Source organism: Etheostoma spectabile, chromosome 5 (assembly GCF_008692095.1).
Source record: "Etheostoma spectabile isolate EspeVRDwgs_2016 chromosome 5, UIUC_Espe_1.0, whole genome shotgun sequence".
NCBI classification, from domain to species: Eukaryota; Metazoa; Chordata; class Actinopteri; order Perciformes; family Percidae; genus Etheostoma; species Etheostoma spectabile.
In genome coordinates this window covers 28874442-28900212 of record NC_045737.1, presented here as the reverse complement: position 1 = coordinate 28900212, position 25771 = coordinate 28874442, and the positions used below count along the sequence as shown (strand labels likewise).

The 25771-nt window shown below is 43.9% G+C and overlaps 1 protein-coding gene across 1 annotated transcript in view; it reads left to right on the top strand.

Annotated features, from left to right (window-relative positions):
- Window positions 1-25771, top strand: part of arvcfb (ARVCF delta catenin family member b) — a 249980-nt gene that overhangs the window by 139641 nt on the left and 84568 nt on the right. Inside the window, 2 exon segments of the mRNA XM_032515943.1 lie at window positions 22665-22823; window positions 24943-24963. Of these exon segments, the coding sequence (XP_032371834.1) occupies window positions 22665-22823; window positions 24943-24963 (180 nt within the window).

Here is a 25771-nt window from a genome sequence, read left to right as displayed (position 1 = left end):
TTGAATTTTAATCGCGATCACGATTTGGACTTCCCACGATCACATTTGCGTGATCGAGTGATTTATAAAGCGTCATTTCATAGAACGCTCCGGGTTTATTGCAAAGCCAATCTCCCGCTCCGTAAAGCCGTCTGCTCATGAGCCAGTCAGAGTAGTTCACTGCACCCCGTGCAGTTAAGTTTCTAGATGTAGACAGTCCCAGAGGACAGGGTAGCGTGAGGAAAACTCAACAGATAGCAGTCGGTAATACGTCAGTCTCAAGGTTTACCAGTTTACCAGTAAACGCAACACTTTGTCCCATCTGTTGTTTTTCAGACAACAGCCGTGAGCAGTTCTAGTCGGTGCTAGTCAGCGTCTGTTAGCTGTTAGCTCCTCTAGGACGCACCGGTGCTAATGTCCTCGCATCCGCTGCAATGCTGTTTATATGGATATGGTTTAATTTTGCGTTACGTGACCCATTTCGTCTGCAAAGCCGTGCCTGTGTTGGATCTTTCTACGCTCTCTCGTCCTACTCTCTCTCCTCTTACTCTCTGCGCTCCGCCACACAGCGGCCCGGTCCACACTTCTGACATTTATCAGATCGGCGGCCACACAGCGGCCGCCGATCTGATATTTGTCTACAGTAAAAAAAAATTAACACAGCTGTATATTGTTAAGTATGAGGGGCAAACCAGTATTTGTACCAGTGTTTCCATGGTAACTCTGCTATCGCGAAGAACACAGAAGAAGTTATTGAATGCAACTAACTTCAGTTGGTAGAGTAACAGCGTGTGAGACGCAGCTGCTGTACCGAGACCGGGACCTGGACCTGGACCTGGGCCAGAGATGTGAGCCATGGCCAGAATATCATAGTTCATAAAAATGCAGCGCAGTGAAGATACAGACATTTCATACACACGACGTGTGTATCCGCCGTTCGACCCGTGCTGGACCCGTTCATAATGATCAGCCGTCTCTCTGTGAGTAGCGTCCATCACACTCCCTCTCGCAGTTATAAACAGCCTATGTGACAATAAAATTTGTTTTGGTTAAAATCAACAAATAATCGTGAGAATAATCGCGATCAAAATTTTGATCAAAATAATCGTGATTATCATTTTGGCCCTAATCGTGCAGCCCTACATTGTAGGGAGTTATTTTAGGGCTCCACTTCTGACAAAAGCTCTCCTCACAGTTGGTCTGGCTGCAGTCATCTCACACCCTCCATTCTATTTTAGGCGATCACACAGCTCCCCCTTTAGTGGACCCCTTGCTCTCTGTGTGGACAAGAGCATGGACCTCTGCTCACCCAACCCATTACAGTGTTCACACACACACACACACACACACACACACACACACACACACACACACACACACACACACACACACACACACACACACACACACACACAAAGCAGCTCCTGCCAGCTGCTGCAGAGGTACTTCCTGATGGTGCGGCCTGACTAACCCTCTGCCCTGGCTGTAGGGCTGGGCAATATATCAATGTTGTATCGTTATCGCAATACGAGACTAGATATTGTCTTACATTTTGGATATATTGTAATATGGTAATATGGTAAGTGTTGTCTTTTCCTGGTTATACAGGCTACATTACAGTAAAGTGATGAAGTGAAATTGTTCTATTATTTACCTTTACCCACTAAGTCATAAAATAATTTCTGGCAAATATTTATCAAAAATCTCATTGTGTAAATAACATTCTGTTAAAGCACCAATAGTCAACCATACCATATTGTCACAATATTGACATTGAGGTATTTGGTAAAGAATATCGGGATATTAGATTTTCTCTACATCGCCCAGCCCTACCTGGCTGTACAGGGAAAGTCTGAGGAGGATGCTCCTTAAAGTTTACTTTCTTACAGGAGGGTTGATGTGTTTGTCAGGGACCTTAATTAGTGGGATCAGCAGATAACCATACCCATACAGTTTGGGAATTTGGAGGACATAGGCCAAAATTATTATTATTTCTGTGGACTTCTTGTTTTGTTTAGATGCTATTTTATTATAGTTATAGTTGTTAAAAGGTAATGAACTGAAGCCAAAACAGGAGCTCTACTCCCTCCTCACTAATCCTCACTGACAACTGGGACTATGGATTATCTCATTCTGGGTTGCCAGGCCTAAAAAACGCAAAGTAATAAGAATCAGTGTATAACCTCTGCAGAACTGTAGCAGTTACTGAAGCCCCTGTTTCTTCATGAATTCAGCCTGCCAGGGTGGGGTTGGATTCCACAGTGGGCAGACAGCAGGAAAGCAAAGAGCACCCCTGTTTCCTTCCTGTCTGCATACAGTTTGCCCTGCTACCACATTGCTTACAATGAAATGCCAACAATACGCCCCTTCCCACTGCGATAAGATAAACAAGTACCCAGGGTTTTGGACGTTGTCTTTACTCACTCTGTGGAGAATATTATGAGTTTTCACAGTCACTGACTTGGTATGATAACTGTTTTCACACTCACAACAGTGTGTAAAGTTGGTGTACAGTGCCCTTTATGAGATTATATTTATCCACTCCAAATGTTAGGTTAAGTGTGTCATTTAGAAGAACTTTAGCAGATTATTTGGAAAAGTACCCATACAACTAGTTGTTAAATACATCTAATCTAATCTTTACAACCACCACCAGAGTGAGTAACATACTGTATCCTGGTTTCAGGTTTCACCCAGTTAGCTGAAATCAACCCGGAAAGTACCTCTATTTTGGTCAATTAGGAGAGGGAGATGAGGCTAACCTGATTTGGAATGGCTGCACGACATCAGAATTGTGGGTAATCAGATGGCTGGCACACACCGGACATCCTCCGTCTGACAGAGACAAAACACACAAGCTCCTCAGTGTTCCCGATAACCACAGCTGGAGACAGGGAGGCGCAGCGGCTCTATCAGCTGCTGGTGCAGGAGCTTCCTCAGGTTATGGACGAGCTTGAAGCACTCGCTGAAGCGTTGGATGATGACGACTGGTATTTGCATAAATTCAAAGGGATCCATAAAGGTCCTTAAGAAGATTCCAGGGGGCGCCCAGCAAAGCAAGCATTAGTTTGTTTTCATTACTCATTCCAAAAAATCAAATATCACGATATTTTTGCCAGAATACCTTATAGTCAATATTGTGGCGATATTGTAGTGTGTAGTGTGACTATTGGTGCTTTCACAAAATATTAACACAATGAGTTTTGATAAATAATCACCAGCAATGTGGATACAATGACTAAGTGGGTAAAGGCAAATATAGAAAAGCTAGAAGAGTCTAGTTCAATTGATCAATCTAGTGTAGGTCACATCGTACACTAGACACGTCGGTCCTCTCTTCCTCTTCATCTACTGGAGATTCCTTTGGCAACAGAATTGGTACTTGCCATAACTGCCAGAAAGAACACCTAAATTATAACCTGTCTGAATCATCCTTAAATGTAAATCCATAGTGGGAGTAGGTCTTGGTAATATCAAGAAGCCAAGTAGCAGACTGTAGAGCTGTGTGGGGTGGGTCCAGGGCATTTTTGGCTGATGTTCACAGGGGTCTGAAGGGTTGGGCTGAGATTTCCTTCCTGTTGGGAGTCTTGTCATTACCAGGATTTTGATAATACATATGTAATCCAAAGTACCCTGACCCATTACATAACAGGACAGTTAAGAGCTGAAGGCTGTCATCACTCCTCTTCCAGCTAATGGCTCTTTTGGGTCAAGATCCTGTTTACTGGATACCTAAATCTTCAGAAGTCAGCGTTTCCTCTTGCACCGAAAGCACTGAACAGCAGCAGCTGATGCAGGAGGGGGAGGTTTTTATCATGGGGGGAGATGGATAGAGGTGTGTGTGCGTGCGCGTGTCGTATGCGTGTGTGCGTATGCGTGTTGTGTTGTGTGTGTGTGTGGTGTGTGTGTGTGTGTGTGTGTGTGTGTGTGTGTGTGTGTGTGTATGTTTGGTTGGTTGATTAAAGGCTGGGCGGGGGGGGTTAACAGCCAGATGCTAGGCCTGCAGCTGAGTGGGAGGGGAGCTACATTGAAAAGCAGCGGTTCCAGCTAAGTGGGGCTTAGCCAGACACTGAGAGGAGATAATCCATATTTTATCTGAATCCTTCTTTTCCTCCTAACCACCTGCAAAGCAACACAACTAAGACCCAGAGCATGAATAGTGCATGGCACAGAAACCAAATTTGAGAAGAGGCAACACTTGAGTGGAATGAAGAGACGCTCTTTCATATCCAACACCTTGGGGAGTTCTTCAGAGCTTGGGAATGGCTCTATTAGCCAGTGAGTTTTAAATTTACCCAACCCACCCAAACAAAGACCCCACCCACCCACTTGCCCGTCCTTATGCAGTAACGCTGCTGGCAGTCACCTCCTCAGTTTGGATCCAGCCAAAAGGCTTTACTGTGTGTTCATAATGTATGCTCTCCAGACAGCCCTCCTGATCATTCAAAATGCAGTTTTTTCTGATATTTTTTTAATTCATCTAACAAATGTTTGGGATGAAATCCACACTTCTTAGTGAAAGAGCCACAGCTTCAAAGAGGCTATTTATTCTCATACCGGGCTCATGCTCAAAATGTACCTCTGCTAATTTAGCATGCGGAAAAAATGCACGGTACCAAAACTGTGTTTCAGATATCTGCCTAGTCTTAAATATTCATGATCAGCTTGCAGCTTTGAAAGTAAGCTTAAACGAATCTCTTGCTCACTCAGTCTCACACACACACACACACACACACACACACACACACACACACACACACACACACACACACACCCACACACACACACACACACACACACACACACACACACACACACACACACACAGCAGAATGGCGGCCATGTCTATTGTCTCTCTGCATTTTTCTCTCCTACTCAATATTCAAAGGAAATCAGGTAGACCTGTTCCCATTAGCTTGTAAATGAGCTGTTGGTTTTTGTTGCGCCATTAATCTCTGATTAAGAATCTTAACTGCAACACAATGTCATCTGTAGCAAACCAATACAGGAGCTGTTCAGATCCAATTTAGCCCTTCCAGAGGCAGTGGAATCAGAGGCATTGCCTTTCTGCCCCTCTAACTTGACTTTATTGCTATTATGAGGCTGGTCATTAAAATTGCTCTTTCTGCATACTTATGCGTTTTTCACTTCCAACTCTTCGAGGGGAGAGGGAGCTCTGTCTTTGTGTGTGGAGTGATGTGCCGGGCATGGTGTCTGTGTACTCTGGTTGACCCACAGATTTCAGATCTGTGGTTGTGTTTAACAGTAAGCTCTGGCTCCAAACTGCTCTGACTCTAAGGAAGGCCTCCAGTCCTCTGTCATTATCTAACTGAAAACAGCTGTTCAGTGGACGCACAGGCTTTTCTTTATCGTCACGTCAACATTATAGTGATGGCTTTAATGACATCAGAAGGTTAGGACTGATGTTTTGGGCCGGTCGACATGGTCTTCTTCTGACATGAAGGATTTCACAGGTGGTTACATACTATGTACTGATCAATACTACAGTGTATGTTCATATGGTTATCATTCATATGGTTTTATATAACTGTCATCTGTGACATGATTTGGATGTCCATATTGTTCTTTTGTAGTAGTCTTTTAAACAGAGTTACAGAGAACAAAAGCCCAAAAGACAAACACGAAAAGGTCGACATTAATAAGAGGCAGGGGTTAATGAAAGGTAAAAATAAGGCTTTAAATCAAGGACACCCCAATTTGGGACCAAGTTGGCCCATGCTCGCTTTGATTTGGCCCGCCTTCACATGAGCTGTAAAATCCTAACCATAATGACTACGAAACATGCAGCTAAAAAATACTTAATCTGAGTTTTACTGCAATTTAAAGCTCAGTGCTGGTAACAAATCTATGAAGAATTACAAGAATTAGGGTATTATTTAACAGGATTTATTTTTCGCCGTGGCCTTGCATCCAGATACTTTTTGGCCCCTCATATAAAAGAAAAAGGGCATATAAAAGGGCACCTCTGCTTTAAATTAAAAGCAGACATTTTTTATTGTTCTATTGTAACATTTGTTTCGTCCAGATGGAGGCACTCACTGACCTGGGGTCTCATTTATAAATGCATAGGATCCTCACTAAAAGTGTACGTATGCCCAAAAGCCAAAAATGGCATACACACATCTGTAAGCAATGTTCCTTTTCTAAATCACAGATTACCCTCAAGTGTGCGTACCTGAATCAGCCTCTTATCCCGCCCTGTACACGCCCGTTTTTAACCATGAATAATCAAGGCAAGGCACCTAATCATCAGTATGTTAATGACGCTGGCAGTTGTTCTTTGTCACGCCGAATCATGACGACTGGCGGGAAAAAAGCAAAAAACTTCTTAATTTGGTAAATTGCTGCAAATTGAATTATAATTTTTGCCTATTCTGCATCGATATACCAGACCTATATGATAAGATTTAATAAAACTATATATTATATCCAAACAAGCCTTAGTGATAAAGTTAAAGATTATAATATGTACATAAAATTTGTAGATGTATATGTAAATGTTATATGTACATAAAACACTTAGCTTTCTGCCATTTCCCTCAGGAAACAGAGTTGCGAGTATTTGGACCGGGATGGCACGGTCCCGGGGCTTTGCCCTCTCTACTGGACCCAGTTCAGTCCGTAGATCCAAGAGAGCAGCTTTAAGGAATTAAAATTGTCACATTAGCCAGTCATCGTCATGGCAGCTGAAGCCCTTTTCTCTGCTCATACTTCCATTGGTGTAGTCCTCCTGCATTGCCATCATGCAGCATTACACATGGGGGGGTTGTCACCTCAGTATTTATATGTTTACAACAATTTATGATTGTTAACACCTTGCCAAAATCACAGCATCAACTAGTTGTATCCCCCGCCCTGAGATACAATTTGAAGACGAAAGTCTAAAAGGCAAACCCACTTTTCTTCATGCAGGTCTGGTCACCAGCAGTATTAAAGTTTGGACCGATAACGAGGACATTAAGTGGAACAATTGCGTGAGAGCTTAACGGCTGTGTTTTCAGGCTTTGACATTAGATGACAGATATGCAGTTAAACCGAGGTTCTCCTCATTGGCACCACATCCACTTTAAACAAAAGCGACAGTTTTTCTCTCACTGTTGACAACTGCTCCGTCTCACCCTCCCCCAAGGTTAAGAGTCTGGGTGTCATCCTTGACAGCACACTATCCTTTCAACCCCATATCAATACCATTACCCGGTCTGCCTACTTCCACCTACGAAACATCAATCACCTCCGCCCCTCCCTTACCCCCCCACACCGTCCTCGTCTTGTCACTTCCCGTCTGGATTACTGTAACTCTCTCCTCTTCGGTCTCGCTCACAAAACTTCAACTGGTCCAGAATTCAGCTGCCCGCATCACAGGTCGAAACCCCCTCCATCCACCACATCAGTCCTGCCCTCCTACAGCTCTATTGGCTCCTAATCCAGTTCCGTATCCAATTCAAAGCCCCCCCATATTTGTCTGATCTCCCCCAGCGTCCCACTCCCTCCCGTCTCCTCAGATCCTCTTCCTCCATACACCTGTCTGTCCCCTCCGCCCGTCTCACCACCATGGGGCTCCCTTCTCTGGAACTCATCACCACCCCAACTTAGAAACATCGATTCATTTCTCTCCCTCCCCCCCACTTCAAATCACAACTCAAAACACATCTGTCTATTCCACTTAATGTCCATTGTTCTGCCTTTTTCTGTTGTTATTGTTGTATAGTATTTTTGCTGTTTTTAAAAATGTCTTACGTACAGCATGTATACCATGTACGGGGTCCTTGAGTGCAGAGAAAGGCTCCTTTAAATAAAATGTATTATTTATCTAATGGTAGAGTATTTGATGCTATCCTGTATTCCGTGGAGTTGGAATCTCCTCCTCCTGCGCTCCATAGCGCTCTTGAGTTGGATTTTCCAAAGTGTTTATGAAACAATTATCACTCAGCACGAGCGCAAATAACACTGCTGGATTTAATCTTCATGATGACGTAGATGATATGGAGAGAAAAAATGTGTGTGACGCATCAGTACTTGAAAATGTTACGAGTGTTTTACTTCACCACCTCACCATCTGCGGCGCCAATTCCCACTGTCTCCAAAATGTGCGTACGCATGGGTCAGAGTGTGTGTGGAGGGCCGCACATCCTCCCGTCAAGTAGGTTTTTTATAAATCAAATCAAAATTCCGTTTTGTGCGTATGCCATCTTTATAAAAGAGACCCCTATTGTATGCTCCTATGCAAATTACTCACACACACGCAAACTCACACGCACACACACACTACACAAGGCCTTTTGAGCAGAGCAAGGCAGAGTAGATAAAATATCGCATTTATTTTCATCTGACAGAGAGAGAATAATAAATAAAGTAACAGGGCCGTAGCTCAAGCCTCCTGAGAGATTTAGCCAGCTGAACAATGGCTCCGTTATGAGACAACTATACATCCAGCCTCACCTTATCTCTACTGGAGGTTAGCAGTAAATTGGCAGGGATTTCTCGGCCAGTTCTCGCGGCTTGTCCTCTGCCTCTGGCTCTGACGCCACGCCATTGCCCGCAAAATGAGCCCAATCCTTTACCAGGCGCTTGGCACAAGGCCGTAAAAATATCCCCGGAGGGGGGTTAATCACGTTTGACTGAGCGCATATTTGAAAAGAAGTCGCACTTACTCTGATGGACTGCAGTAGCTCTGCGAGGTGTTATCAGTGTGTGAAACAAGCAGGATTGTGGTGATGGCGGATGTGCCTCGGGGTGCTGGGGCTCCTTCAGAAGGTTATGGGGTTTCCCTGTCAAGATGAGGAGTAGTTTAATTTGCTCTAAAATGTCCAAACTAGAGGACATTGGAGTGAATGCATTCACACGTTTCAGCCTAAGCTCTGTTACCTCCCTAGGGCCAGTGTAGACACTTATGCAGTTTGGAAGTAAATCAGTAAAAGCACACATTTTGTCAAACAAGTTCAACAGGTCTGTTTTGGAGTTTATGACATAAATCAGTTTGAGAACTCTTGACTTGTCCTAAGAAATACGGCACTGTTTTAGTGACATCCTGCCCTCTTCCTGTAGAGAATCCCCTACACACCCCACCACCACAGTCCCAGAGGAGGACATGTAGTGTCATTCCTAAAACAGTGAGCTAAGCCTGTTAGTAGTCCTCCATTATAACTGCCTCAGGCGTTACTGTTGTCCACACCAGAGAGACAGAAAGAAAGCCAGCGATGGAGAGAGGGGTGTACATTTCTGTTAAATGGGACACCCTGCGGCTGTGTATCAAGACAGTTTTGGGAGAAAGGGTTTCAGGGGGACAATAAGTGTTGCACTGGTAGCCTGAGAGGAAGTGGAACATATGTCCCCTTTCCAACTCCCTAAATCTCCAGTAGACCTCACATGAACCGAGCTTTTGGCAAAGCCTGTCTCACAGCCTCCCCCACACACTGCAATCCCTCCCTCCAATCACCGGTCCTTTGACAGAGTCATGCTGACAGTGATCCAGAGGCAGCCAAGAGGGGTACTGCAAACAACCCACCCTCCAGTAACCCAGTACACCATCACTTAAACCCACCACCACCCGCACTCCGCCCACCACCTGTCCGCCATGGCCAGCTACCGCTAATCTGCCTCTACAGGGCTGGATTCTTCTTTTTCTCTGTTTCTCTCATGGCCGCACCCACTGTCCAAACAATCCAACCCTGGCCATCACGCTGACACCCCCCTCTCCAAGGGTCATTGTTTTAGTTTTACTCTACAGGCTCCATGTGGCTTCTCCTCTTTTTGTTTTGTATTTACAATCCTCACCCTTTCGGTCTTTCTGGCAACTTACTGAAAATCTGCACAGCTTATTTATCTTCCTGCTGCTCGAGTTGCTGGGTGCTACTATCAACACCATGTCGAGGGGGACTTTCTGCATGCTTCACTCCAAATTTGACTCCAAGCCTTGAATTGTGAGAAAAACGCATGTGGTATGTGACTCCATGTGTGCGAGTGTGTTTGTATGTACAACGAATAATTGATGACATATGCTAGAAATTACCCAAGGTTTCAAAACATCTCCCGGCCAATTTGAATGGGTGTATCAGCCATTCCAGAGATTAAGATGGTGTTGAATGTTGCCAAGGGTCGAGCTGGGGTTTCCATCTGTCGCTATGTAGTGGGTTCGCAGTGGGAAAATGTGGTCGCAGTGCCCCGTCGGGAAGCAATCAAGCTTTAGCTGCAGGTTTTTCCTTTTGGCTGGGCGTTTGGTTGTGAGGCCCGGAGGTGGCTTCTGTCTTTTAGGGTCTGAGCCTGTCAAGCGGTCTGGCTAACCCGAGTTTTGTCTAGGCACTCGTGCAAAGGAACAAAAGGGCGCGTCGACAGAGGGGGGGCGGAGGGTAAGTAGGCGGGGGTTTCATGGAAGAGGTAGAAAAAGCCGGAATGGGGATGGAAATGATGGAGCCGTCTGAAACCAGGAGGCCAAGCGTGAAAGAGATGAGAGAGGGAGAGAAGTCCAGATTTGGCCCAGGATCAGTCGCCAGGAGAGATTAAGGTCCCATCATTCCCAGCTGCATCCTCAGGGCTTTGGCCCTTTCCCCCACAGTTATTTGTGTGTCTTTGTGTGCTTGTTTGTGTGTGTAAAACTGAAGCACACACATGAAAGCATAAATTCAAGTTCACCACCACACACCCCCAACACCAAGTCATCCGGACATCCAATCATTGAGAGAGTTGGGACCTCTGCCCTGGCTGTAACTGAGATGAGGCCTGGTTGCCTCCCTTCCTTCTTTTCAGGCTGCGAGAGCATGCTGTTTTGGGCCTGTTCCACGCATTGTCAGCCTCTTTAGTTGCCCTTCCTCTACTTGACTTCCCCTTTGCCTCGGCTTCATCCCTCAAACAAACCTTGCTTTGGCTGGATGCTCGGATCACACGGCTGCAGTTCACAGTTGTATGTTGTTGGGGCACCCTCCTGCACTATGCACTCAAGCGCTCCCTTTTCCTCGCTCATTCTCTATTGAACTTCATCATGTGATTCTACGCCGTGGAGAGCTGCAGAGAGGGCAGGTGGTAGAAACAGAAGGGGCTGATGGGAGATTGGACGACCCAAGGTTAGCCAGGCGATCTTTGCTAGAGGATTAATTGTGTAAGAGCCATGTAATGATTGCTGGCATGTCTCTGGAGTGAAATCCTGTTAGTCACTGCACAGGGATCAGGCTAAGACTGAGCATGTCGTGCATGTGTGTGTGTACGTGTGTGTGTACATCAGGAAGGAAGGTGACTCTGATCAGGCCGGCATGCATGACCAGGTGGCGATCTGACAGGTTCTGTTGCCTCAACCTCAAAGTACGAGCCCCCCAGTGGTCAGACTGAACAGATTTAATTCTTGCTCACTTTAGGTGTGTGTAGGAGTGAGATGGAAGGATTGTCCCTCACTCTACCTGACATACAGAAGTGCGCTGTTTGAAGAAATCATTTCTTGTAGATGATTGGCTTTCTAGTTGTCAACTGGCCAATCCCAAAGTGAGCTCTGAGGACTGAGGACTAAGGACTAAAGACTCACAGCCGTAATTGATCTCAGGTGCTTAGTGAGTGAGTGTGTGAGGCCACATGGGCTCAGATAGATATAAATGGGATTGGGACGGCACTTCACCAGATACCCATGTTACCTGGCGACGTTATTTAACAAAGATGTTGCTGACACTTGTCGGTTTGGGTATTTTCATTTTAAGTTTCCTTTTGGGGATATCATTTAAAGTTTGGAAAAATTAGAAGTTGGAGAAAAGGTTGTAAATTGCAGTATATCGCAGAATATCGCAATATGTTTAAAATTGCAATAATATCGTATCGTGGCATAAGTATCGTGATGATATTGGATCGGGAGGCGTCTGGTGGAAAGGACTCGGTAAGTGTGTACTCAAACCCTCACGCCCTTTGAAACTCGACCCTAAGCCTTTACGAATTTTGCGAGAACGTGCACCGAAGTCCGTGATTCTGTGAGTCCGGACTATGGGATTGAGCCAATGTCTCTTTTGACCCCTTCCACTAGTTTAAAAAAAATGAAGCTCGATTAGAAATATTTTTCATGCAAAAGCTGATATTTGCATCATAAAGACTGGTCCTAATTATTACTTGGGCAGAGTTCATACTCAATACATTTTAATACATATCACCTGGTATCAAAGTACCAGATGCCTGATACCAGATTCCTTTTGCCAATTACTCATTCTTTGGTCAAACAGCTCCGGATGTAAATGCTAATAACAGAAACTGTATTTTATTTCAGTCAGCCAGCTCAATTTGGATGCATCACTATGTTAATATGTACATTGTTAATATTTAGTGTCTAGGCTGTGACCTCATCAATACCCAGGAAGAAACACCTAATTCAGCACAGCAGGGAATGAGAAGTGAGGATGACTTCCCAATGGGAACTTATAGGTGCATGCTGGGAAATGCTTGACAGCAGCACTGGCGTCAGCAGTCACGTTACGTGACAGGCACGGCAGGCGCTGGCAGCTTAAGTTCTTTGTTATGACAGCATTAGACATCGGAGAACTTTGGCTCCTTTTGGTAAATGAAAAAATGGTTTTGTAGAAACTCATGTCCATGTGCTCCGAGCTAAGGTATTACAACATATTTTTGGGCATTAAAACAGAAACACAGGTGTCATATATGAACTATAAAACATACTGGACCCTTATTTCATGGCTAGGATTTATTAGAGTTTTAGTCTAGATTAGAGTTTTATGTGTGTTTTTATTCCTGGGCATTTTTGTCTTTATTAGATAGTGACAGTGTAGACACAGAGCAGGGCAATATATCAATATTATATCGATATCGTGATATGAGACTAGATTTTGGATATGATATTATCATAATATGGGGTAAGTGTTGTCTTTTCCTGGTTTTAAAGGCTGTATTACAGTAAAGTGATGCCATTTTCTAAACTTACCAGACTATTGTAACGGTGCTATTATTTACCTTTACCCACCTAGACATTATATCCACATTACTGATGATAATTTATCAAAAATCTCATTGTGTAAATATCATTGTGGTATCGATATGGAGGTATTTGTTCAAAGATATCATGATTTGATTTTCTCCATCAGACAGGAAACATGGGAAACAAGAGAGGGGGTGGGACATGGTCCCACGCCAGAATGGAATTAGAGAAGTTGCAGTTGAATGGCATTAACCCCTAGGACCAGCACACCCCACTCTATTTTGTCATTTGAAAAAATACACCAACCTGCTAGATATGTCAGTGTCAAATTATGAACTTTGCTTGGATAAAACAAAGTCTTGAAAAGTTAATTAATCAGCAAACATCTGTTAAAATATTAAGTTTAATCTGACCAAGACATTTTTCTACTCACTGCTGCAGACACATTTCAGTCAGTTCTACCGGGCCCTGAAACTATATCCTCCACTTTGCTATTTTTAGCACTTACACTATTACTGCAACATCAAAAAAATGGGTGAACTGTTTGTACACATTAAACACTCACTGCAGGGATGACTCATTCTCTTAACTCCAACTGAAGTTTTCTTGTTGTGATTCTGTCCCGGGGGGAGGAAAGCCCCTTATCTGCATACGCTCCCTCCTTTTCCAACATTTGACTCTATCTCCCCGTTAACAGACAACACTGAGCAGCTTATTGAACACAGATGATGAATGGGTGTGGATTGATGGTAGATAGCAGGCCGCTGCTAATTGACACCGCTGTATCACTACATCTCCTGCCTTTGAATTCCTGCTCCTTCTTTTCTTTTCGTGACACGGCAATCCATTACGGTTCAGATTAGTCGCTCTTAAGAAGCCGGATTTCCCCGCATGATCTATTGTAATGAAATATACTCCACATGAGATTGCTCAAGGGTGCTTTTCAAGGGTATTGTTTTTTGGAGGCATTGATTGTGTCGTACGTTGTTGAGTTATGGAAGAGCACGAGTTCTAAAGTCTCTTCATTCTTGGTCTAATATACGCAATGCTTTCATGTAGTTTAATGGGATGTAGCAAAAGTAGCTTTATCATTTTCCTTTCTTATTATAGTACAAGTACACCCCCAAGGCTCATCTATCCATTCTTCTCTGTCTAGGTGTAATCAGGAAGGTAAGGTTTCATTATCCACCAACCACACCTCTTCCTTATACTGCTAGTCGAAGCCTACCACACCACACTGAATAAAGTGCAGGTTGTACAAATCCTCAGGCCTTTTTAGAGCCAAATCTCCGGTCTGTTTGAGACCTCCGTCTCCTCTCTACAACTAGCTGAACAGAAGTGATTCGAGTGGAAAAGCTCTCGCGTGCTCTTTCCTCCTCCTCAGCCGTTGGGTCCAGATCTTGGCAGGTTTTTTTAGACCAGGCAAGGAGACAAACATTCTAGTCGCTTTCTTATTTACTCTGGCTTACCCGATCCATAACAGATAGGCTTGCCTGGGTTTATAAAAGCTTGTGTTTTTTATTCTTTCCCAGGTGCTCTTAATATGTTGTTATCCTCTTTATCCAGACTTTATTTGACTCTTGCTGACTGTCACATTTGCACGGCGTGCTGTTTAAAACAGCCATAGTTGTTTGAGGGAACAGGTGCTCAAGTGATCCCTGGTTACTTATTAGCTGAAAGGCTGTCCCCTAGGTTTTCTGATCAGCTGCAACCATCAGATCATAAGCTTACCTGACCAGCGGTGGAGTGACACTTAAGTACAAATGTTGAGGTACTTTACTTAAGTCTTTTCTTTTCATGCCACTTTCTACTTCTTCTCCATTACATTTTAGAGAGAAATAGTGTAGTTTCCACTACATTCATCGGACAGTTACTTTACAAATGAATTACTTATTTACAAATTGCACACACACACTTGTAGTTCAAAAAATACAATGTTTTATTTAAAATTTAACACCAGGTCAAGCACACCACAGTGTATTTGAGCCCGGCACTCCTCAGGTTCCGGGCACTCTCGGGTCCGCGACGCTGCCTTCAGGTCAGACGGACCGAGCAGCCCTTGTACAGGTATGCTCGAGCGACCTGAAAAGGGGAATTAAAAGAGCCAAAGGGACCACAAGAAGTGCATAGAGTCCATTGTCCCAGCAATAACACGGGAGGTGTGGCGGGGGCCATACTGACATCACCAACTACAGGGCTGTGATTCCATCATCAGGAGATTTCAGGGGCAAAGCTGGCAGAGGAGCTGAATTTGCTTCTTTGCTCGCTTTGAGTCACCAAAAACCCGCCCCAGCCCTGCCGACCACCCCCAACCTGGTTTTTGCACTACCCCACCCTACCCCATCCACACCTGGTTCCTGCACCACCCCTCCACCGTAAAGGGCCGACGTTGAAACCGAGTACTCCTGCAGTGAACCCAAGGAAGGTGCTGCCCAGATGGATTTCCCTGGCAGGTGCTCGGGGAGGTGCTCACCAGCTCGCCCTCATTTTTGCTAGGATCTCAACCTCTCCCGGGCCCCAGGCGTCATCCCCCCTGCCTAAAATCAGCCACTATCACCCAGTGCCGAAGAAGTCTCCCATCAACAGCCTAAATGATTACCGTCCTGTGGCCCTCACCCCGGTAACATGAAGTGCTTCGGAGAGACTTGGTTCTCCAACACATCAAGGACTACCTCCCCCAGATCTGGACCCCCATCAGTTTGCCTAAACCCCACAAACAGATCCCCAGAGGATGCCCCTCGCCGTAGCTCTCCACTCTGCACTGAGCCCAACCTGGAGCAGCAGCAGAGCTCGTCCGGATGCTCTTTGTGGATTACAGCCCGCCTTTTAAAACAAACATCCCGGACATTCTCATATCCAAACTAGTCAATCTAGGCCTCCCCCCTCTCCCCCTTGTGCCTGGATAAAGGACCCTTTCTCACAATCGGCGCAGACGGTGAGACGGCCCCCACCTCCTCCAATCGTATGGTGGTATGGCCCACAGGGGCCGGCGTGGGGAGCCCCCCTGTAGGGCCTCTACAACCACGATGCATCACCGACCCAAACAACCCATCGTCAGTTTGCTGAGGACACACCCCGTGTCGATCACTAAGGGAGAAGGAGGCCAGCCTTACGAGAGGAAGTCCTGAACTTGGACAGCTTGGTTTCGGAGAACAACCCGTCTCGAACACCAAAAAACCAAGGAGGATCACCTCAACTTCAGGAAAAGAGAAGGACCTAGCCCCCCTGTCCATAACGGCGAGTGTGTGGAGAGGGGTCCAAACCTTCCGGTTTCTTGGTTCACTCAGCTGACATCTCCTGTCAGCCAACTCCAGCGGTCTCAGAAAGGCCCAGCAGCGACTACACTTCCGAGGGTCCTCAGGAGCCACGACCGGACGCCAATTGCTGCTGACCTTCTACCGCTCATCCATCGAGAGCCTGCTGACCTACTGCATCACAGTATGGACGGCAGCTGCACCGTGGCAGACAGGGAGAGGCTGCAGAGGGTTGTAAGGTCAGCACAGAAGATCACCGGCTGCCCTCTCCCCTCCCTGACGGACATCTAACACCGCTGCCCGCAGCAGAGCAGAGAACATCATAAAGGACAGCTCCCCCCCCGGCCTGATCTGTTTGACCTGTTGCCCTCAGGAAGGCGTACAGGGGCATCAGAGCACGGACCAACAACTCAAGAACCTTTTTTCCCCAAGGCCATAACGACCCTGAACTCACCCCTGAACCCACATATGCCTGACTCCACTCCAAAAGCCCCCCCCGGCCCCCCGGACTGTCTTCTTTATTCCGTTCGACCCGTGCAATATTATTGTTATATGTTATGTATATAAAACCTCATTAGGACACTGGAATCTGTGCAATTTCATTTCATACAGTGCAATTTTAATACATTAACCTTCCATTCTGTGCAATATGTATTTACTTAATATTAGTACTTAATCATTCATTCCATCACTGTGCAATATTATTATTGAGTGTTAACAACTTACCTAGCTTATTCAAGCTGATTTTTATGTATAATTGACAGTCACTAAAACTTTAATCTTGACTTTATTTTTGATATTTTATACTGTTATATTCTTATATTTTTTGTTTTTCAACACTGCAAAGGGATTGCTTTTAAACTCGTTTCACAAGTACCGTGTTTCTTGTGTATAATGACAATAAAGGCATTCTATTCTATTCTATTATACTTTAAATAAAGGATCTAAATACTTCTTCCACCACTGCACCTGACCAACCTTGAGGTTACCACTATTTCTCTGGCTAATACAAACCATTTCCACAAGATTTCAATGTGTTGGAACGTCCTCCCCCTCCCTTACCACATTCTCTCTGCTACCCTCCTTCCACTTTATCATTCATCTCTTTGAGGTCAGCCATTATCTCGCTGAGCTCCTCTCCTCCCGTCCTTGACTAAGGGTATACTTTTGCGAGTCTACTCGACTCAGAATCAGCCTGTTATCCCCCGGGACCGGTAGACAGCCTAGCTCACAGCCAGACGGCTTTTAATCATTTATTTAGGGGCTGTAATGTCTATTTCAACTCCTCTCTCTCACTTAGTGCATGGAGAGACGAGAGGAAAATAAACAAGAGACACCGCATCAGGCTTGGATCAAGAAGCCAGTTTGTCAACGAGCCACTAAGGATCCCTCCTTCCTCTCTGTCCATTATGTGTTTTTGTGTAAGATGGTTCTGCTTTTATTACATATAGATATTTTGGCGGCGTGTCCACTGGGTCATCCCGATGAGCCAATACATCATTAAAGGAATGCAGTCAATTTGTCCATATTTCATTAGCCAAAGACAAGGAACATTCACTGTAGAGCCCGGCGGATATATCGACAGGCTGATAATATCTGCAGGTCGATATTATTGGCCGATATTAGGCATTTCCCGACCTATCTGTATCAGCATTTGTAATGGCAGATTTTAATTTTTTTTCTTAAATATTCATTCATCAGATTCATTCATAATAACAAATAAATGATTCAGAGGAAGCTCTACAACGTCCCTGTTAGTGATGGCGTTGCATAGTCTGTCCACCAGAGGACGCTCTACAACGTCCCTGTTAGTGATGGTGTTGCATAGTCTGTCCACCAGAGGACGCTCTACAACGTCCCTGTTAGTGATGGCGTTGCATAGTCTGTCCACAGAGGACGCCTCTACAACGTCCCTGTTAGTGATGGTGTTGCATAGTCTGTCCACCAGAGGACGCCTACAACGTCCCTGTTAGTGATGGTGTTGCATAGTCTGTCCACCAGAGGACGCTCTACAACGTCCCTGTTAGTGATGGTGTTGCATAGTCTGTCCACCAGAGGACGCTCTACAACGTCCCTTTTAGTGATGGGTTGCATAGTCTGTCCACCAGAGACGCTCTACAACGTCCCTGTTAGTGATGGCGTTGCATAGTCTGTCCACCAGAGGACGCTCTACAAGTCCCTGTTAGTGATGGTGTTGCATAGTCTGTCCACCAGAGGACGCTCTACAACGTCCCTGTTAGTGATGGGTTGCATATCTGTCCACCAGAGGACGCTCTACAACTCCCGTTTATGATGGGTTGCATAGTCTGTCCACCAGGGACGCTCTACAACGTCCGTTAGTGATGGTGTTGCAAGTCGTCCACCAGAGGACGCTCTACAACGTCCTTGTTAGTGATGGGTTGCATAGTCTGTCCACCAGAGGACGCTCTACAACTTTCCCCTGTTAGTGATGGGTTGATAGTCTGCCACCAGAGGACGCTCTACTCGTCCCCTGTTAGTGAGGTGTTGCATATCTGTCCACCAAGGCCCCTCTACAACGCCCTTTTGGGCAACATTTTGATTATTTTTCTGTTAATGCGTTTTTTGTTAAAAGGACTTTTTGTTATGTTAAGTTTGTATTTTTATACATTTTATTTATCAGGACATTAATATATTTTGATGTTCTTCTGTTCTGTTGTATCAATAAAACAAGATATTATCATATTATTTTTGTGAGAACTCATAAATAACTAAAAATAACTAATGTTAGGGAAATCTGGGTATGTTTTGTTACATGTTTCTGGATTAAAAAAAAAAAAAAAATTATATATTGGCCAAAATCAGATTTTTAAATACCAAATATTTGTATCGGTATCGTCCGGGCTCTAATTCACAGTAATTGTGCTCTCTTAATAAGAAAGAGTTCATATACACATTCTCTGCATTCTCTGCGACTAGCAATCTTCAAAAGTCAAAATATTCTTTTTTGTGATCACATTTTTTTTATTTAACAAAACATAAACACAATCAGCAGCATGTTACAGGTAACAGAACAAACAAAAAGAGAAAGAAGAAAATGTTAAAAAAGGGAAAGAAATCAAATATAATTATTGAATTAAATTGAAATAAGGGCTGTGTATGTACTGTATATATCTATAAATATGGGAAAAGTTGACACTGCATTAACATTGTGAGATGCCTTGGGGGAGGTCCAAGCACTCTGAGTTCCCCCCTAGTTATTCATTTTTCTTTAAGCACTGCGTGCCACATTTACAACAAGGATGTTGATTGGAGGCGAATAAGCAGCACTGACCTTTTGTGAATAGCAGTGAAGGCCCTTCCCAGAGTAGCTGTGCTGTTTAGCCTGAGGTCAGTTGTACCAAATGTCTTTTCCTCAGCTCAGCATTGGTGGTGTCTCTTTCTATGCAGCAGATGGCCTTCCCAATCATTAACCCCGATAATGGGACCTGGGAACCTTTCTCCGCGCGTAATGACCTAACTCAGCTCAGTTCAGGGTGCTAATTAACTCTAAGTTACTGGATAGAGTGGAGCAGGTAAATAGAGAAAGTTTTCCTGGTGTTGCTGAAAGAGGTCATGCATAGAGACTGAAAAATTACCACGTAGCCTGTTTGTACAAGCAGCTTATTATTACCTATGCATATGCAATTTTTATTGTTAGGCGGCGCCCTCTAACAGCTGTAGTAAATAAGACTGGAGCAAAGCAGGAATTAATGTAGTGTAGTATCAAGACCAAGAAGGTCTGTTTAGAGTGAGTGGGCGAGAGATGGTGGTTGAGCCATGATGGTGGGCCCAGGAGACCGGTGGCCGGGTGCCGATACAATAAGTCAAGGAGTTATTTTACAGACGCACCCTTTACTGTACTCGGACCGGCAAAAAGAGATTCTCAGAGAACTTATGCTGTAAATTGTACAAGCAAGAACCAACCCCTCAGGGGGGGCCTCTAGCTCACCCAAGAGCCTAAGAGTGTTTGCCCCACGTAGGCTGAGTCCTGCAGCGGTGCAGGGTTCGAATCCGACCTGCTGCCCTTTGCTGCGTGTCATCTCCCATCTCTCCCCTCTCCAGTCTGTCCACTGTCACTATAATAAGGGAAAAAAGAAAAAAATAATCTTTAAAAAAGAACCAACCCTCAAATACTTTTTATAATGCACCAGGTTCATGTTTGCACTGACCTCCAAAAAGTTTGTTTTGAAGTATTTATTACAGTAGAGGACTTACATAGCAGTCACTGAAAAAGCATATATTAAAACAACGATTTATTAATCTATCAGGTCACTCAAACAAAGTTTCATTAGAGAATCAGTTATTTTAACCCAGCTCTAGTAACAAATGTTAGGATTTAACCTATAAATCTAGACTTAACTAAACCTAACCAAACAATCCTCAACATCAAAAGTGCAAAGTTTTGAGTGATCAGCAGGAAGGATGATCAATAAAGACCGTGTGGGGCTTTGAAACCTGAGGAGAGTTGGCCAATCAATGGAGAACAGTTGTTCCAAGGTGTGAAGAATAGTCCGTCTCCCTCCATGAGGCTTGTAGTCCTTTTCCTCTGGCTCTCCCTCCAGCTGGGTGTAATTGGTCAGACAAAAATAGTCTTCTTGCTTCACATGTTTTTACTGTTTTTCTACTTGAAGTGAGTTTGAAAATAGTTTTAATATGAGGGAGAGTGGGATGCTCGGGGAGTTTTTTGTTTTTCATAGCTTTGATCTTTTATCTTTGGTTTAAGATTAATGGGGATCAAAAGGTAAGCTGAAAAACTGCATTTTGAAAATAAATTGGTTAGTGTTTTGTCACATTTATGAATGAAATGACATTGCCCTCACGTAGCTAAAGGAAGAGAAAGCGGGCATTGTAGAAATGGCGCGTCAGACACCCTGCTATCTGGACTATAAATACACAATGCCAAGCTTCCTCTTTCTCCCCTTTTTAAAAGAAAAACTCCACTTCTACTCCAAGTCTTTCCTCTCCGCCCTCTCCATTACTCTTCTCGGCTACGTGCTGGTTTGTTTATCAATGATTGCCTCAAAGGCCTCTCTTACCCTCTCCATCACATTGTCACACTTATGCACAGCAGCGGGCCTTGCCAGGGCGTTGCACCTTCAACCACTGCCTTCATATCATCTTTCATCAGCTGGAAGTGCAGGAAACACACACTTCTCCCGCAGTCACACAGGGTCAGGTTGGGTACATAGGAGGGACTCTATGCCCACTTTCATCCTAAGCCCATGGACACTCTTTCTTCAAAACATGGCTTCCAATGAAATATGAATCAGAAATTGTGCTCCAGGCTTTTGCTTGCCTTGAAAGGGGCTTTAACTCAATTTCAAGTCTCAAGAGGTGAGGAGTTGCTAGCTACCCTGCATTGCGGTGTTTGGATATAACATCAGGGCCAAATAAATCATCTTCTGTCAGAACAAGAAACAAACTAGAAAAGCTATGTATTGTTTTTTTCTTGTATGTTATATAGACATTGTCAAGAGACGTATGATTGTGAGTGCTCGTTCAAGACTTCTGTTCTGTGGAACAGTAATGTAGAGATGGGTGTGGAAATTGGACCTTAGTTTATTTGCCATAACCACAATCTTTAAAATCCACTTTTGCTAATTTAACGGCGGAAAAAAGGGTCCGTGCTTCGGGTGCATGGTTCCAAAGGGCTGTACTTAGTGTCTTAATCTAACTCAGAGGTGTGTTTTGGGCGTAACATGCAATCAACCAATCAGAGTGTCCTCTCCCATTCTCTGTAAAAGCCAGGTGTGTGGGTGTCCAGGTGGCTCGGTTGGTGGAGCGGTGTGGAGGTCGGTCTCCTCGACGTGGCAGGGCCGTGGTCGGCTCCAACCTGTGGCCCTTTGATGCGTGTCGCCGCCCCCCCCCCCCCCCCCCCCCCCCCCCCCTTTCATGTCTTCTGCCTTCCTATCTAAAAGGGATGAAAATGTCCAAAACTAATCTTTGGAAAAGCGAGGCATGTGTTTGGAATACATGCAAATCTGCATGACCTGTACGTAATTAGAATAAGATCTACTTTGATAAGTTAAATATATTTGACCAAGTCAATTAGTTAGTAATGTACCGTATGTTCTAAATATTTACAATATTTATATCACTTGTAATATATTAGAATCATTATTATCTTTGGTTACACGTCAAGTTAGCTTTTAAAAAAATAATATGAACACTTTTTATTTATCTCCTCATCTCAGTATGTTTTAGTGCCTTTATTTTCTCCTCATTATTATTCATGTTCTGTTTCACACTTTACATCCCTCTGTAGTTGTCGCTCCAGTGTCGCAATGTAAATAGCGGGTGGTATTATATTTAATATCCTTCATTTGCAACGTTCTTATTTATGCTCTATTTTTCTCTGCTGGATTCTAATATAATTTGTTGCTGCAGTGGCCCAATTAAAGCACCATCTTGTTGTATTTCTAATGGAGGATTACTTGTACATGTGAGTTTTTTCTCCCCGACTGAATATGAAAATCTGTCTCTTAACTCTTGACTTGACCCCCCTGTCTGTGCAGGAGCAGAGCCCCAGCAACGCCACAACCCTGGCTATGATGCAGGAGCCGCAGGAGGTGGTGGAGGAGACGGTCACCATAGAGGAGGACCCCGGCACCCCCACCTCCCACGTCTCTGTGGTCACCTCTGATGACGGCACCACACGGCGCACAGAAACCAAGGTGAGACGCACATGTGCACAGGAGGAGGCAACGGTCCTGTAAAACGAGTGATAGGAAATACTAGCTAAAAAAAAACAAGCTACATGAACAATTGTTGAGTTTCAGGTTTATTGACCAAGTAGTTTCAGTTTGTAATGATGTAAGATTAGGGCTGGGTATCAATCAAAAATTTTCGATACCGGTACCAATACCGATACCTTTACTTCGATATCGGTTCCTGAACGATACCTTTTTCAATACCAGTTTTATAATATCAATTCTGAGAAAAAGAAAATTACACAACATAATAAAGTTCAAATCTTGAGTTTTATTTTTAGCTCAGATTTTTCCATTCAAAGTACTTCTCTCATATATACATATATATATATATATATATATATATATATATATATATATATATATATATATATCATATACATCAGAGTCAGAGGCTACTGTGAGGAGAATATAAAAATAACAGTGAAGATAAGGTTAGCTGTTTAACCAGCTGACCCAATGGATAAGCATATTTTTACAAACATGGACAAAGTATTGTCTGTAAATGTTAGCTTTTGATTTAGCTAGCTACGCAGCAATAAAATAAGGCTACACGCTAACTCAGCACGATGCACGTGTTAAGTTGCAGTAACGCTAATAAACATAAACTTGCCTGTTGAAATCCCAGACACAGCGCCGTCCTCGGTACTCTTTGATGAGGCGGAGTCCGGTGGTGGATATTTTGAATCACTCGGAGTCGGCTCTGGTTTTGCATTGCCCACGGGCGGCTGAGAGGAGGAGGGCTGCGCAGGCTGCGCTGGCTGCGGTCCGCTCTTATGCAGTCAAACACTGTGCAACTTTCCGCTCTTAAATTGATCCCGTGCACTATCAGGTGCTTCATCAAATTAGTCGTGTTGCCAGCCTTAGCAACAATGTCTTTTTTGCATATATTGCTTTTCGCACTGTTGGCATCAATCTTAATAAAGTGAAGCCACACTTTTGATCTAGGTGGCATTTTTAAGCGGTACACAACAGATGCACGTGAACCCCGTCTGTCGGCGTAACCACGTATGTATTTTTCCTGGGTGACGCAATCACGTTTAACGTTACAGCCAATCACCGAAACTTGGCACCGAAAGACGAGGCATAATTTGATACTGTGTAAAACCGAAACATTTCGGTCGGTACCATAAAAAAACCGAAGTTCGGTACCCAGCCCTATGTAAGATGCTGTTAGCTTAAAAAAAGTTCAACTTTTAGACATTTAGCTGTGAGCTGCATATAGAGTTAATGTTTCTTAACAAGCATTGGTACATATTGCAAATAAAAGGTAAAGCACTGTATTTCGTATGTATTCAAGGTATTTTTGGCTGTGTGCAACACAACAACTGATGCTGTATAGAAAAGCTGGAGACTGTGTAGGGAAGATGTTGGGGTGGATGGGGGGGGGGGAAACAAAAATCTTTCACCCAGGAAAGACGGTTCGTTCCCAGGGATTTTTTTAATCTAATCCACGATCTTTTTTCTAATTGTAACTAGTCGTTTTGGTACCCCAACTCAACTGTCAATGCCGGCTACCAGTTTTGTGGTTACTAGCGATGGCTGCTGATACGATCGACAACTCACGGAGCTCTGTAGTCCGTGAGTTGCTGGCGGTCGCTCAGTTTCATACGCTATCATACAAATTGGTGTGCATACATTTCCGTTCAACATTGTACGATCCCGTTCATGAGAATGCGATGCTCTTATATAATCTACTGTACAGAGCAGATATTCAGCCTGCTACCTATCATCACACCTCAGAGCAGATTCACTGTTGTGGTTGAGAGATTCCATTGAGCTCATAGCAGCAAAACCCCTCAAAGTGCCTTTGATGATTTTAATATTGCTTCAAATTATGGTTATGGATTACCGCTTCCAAACAGCATGGTACTGTACCACCTCTCCCAGACTTCCACCCCGTAGAACTCTATATCCCATAATCCTACAGCCCAAAGTGGTTTTGTCTCCTTCTTATGGCTTCTTTATTTGATGATTGTGTTGTTATGAGCCAACTCCCTAGGGGTTCTCCTAGTTTTGTGCGCCTTAAAATCGTCTTTTTGTTGATTCGTCCTCTACTGTGTTCTGTTGTTTTTTCTGTAAGGATATCTCATCTAACGTGAAGGTGAGTGGACTTTTATACCAGTATGGCTTCTTCCCCACCACGCTACCATTTTATGTGTGCCCATACAGGCTACAGCAGCAGTATGCAACACAGTCTGCTTCATCCCAAACTAAATAATTCTCCAGTCTATTCTCTACAATACTTCTCAGTTCACTGCTTGTTGCTTCCACCTTCTGGGATGAGACCCATTCTCTTTTTTTAATTATTATTTCTTTGGCATGGTCTTCTGTCTCCTACTTCTCATTATCTCTATCTATTAAATTATGTCTTACACCATCCCTCACTGACAATATAGGAGGTACAAAATACCACTGCTGAGCACCAATAACATGTTAAACATCCCCATAAGTATGAATGTTGATATGAAATAGAAAATGTCTTTAATCTTATAATTACATTCTGAGAAGACACTATAAACCCCTGTGTCAGAAATTATAATTTCAATGACGTTTTACTTATTTAAGTTAGTCTTTTGCCAGCTGTCACCTTGTGATAGCTTGTTTTTTTCCTTCATTTTTGAATGGTATGAATTACCATATGAATTACCTTTTTTTTTTTTTTTTACATTGGCTTCCCAAAGTGATTTTCAACCACTATGAATACCCCAGTACTAATAAAACATTTCAAGTGGCATCAGTAAACTGCAGTTGCTCCAACCAGCATGTCCTCCTCTTGGTGTCGGGGTTTTGAAGTATTTCGAGTGTGTGCCTGTTCGTTTGGTTTTGGAAGACACTCTGCATTTCACTTCTAAGTTTAAGTTCATCACTCACTGTGCACGGAGAAGAAGAATTCCCACCAGGATCCATGC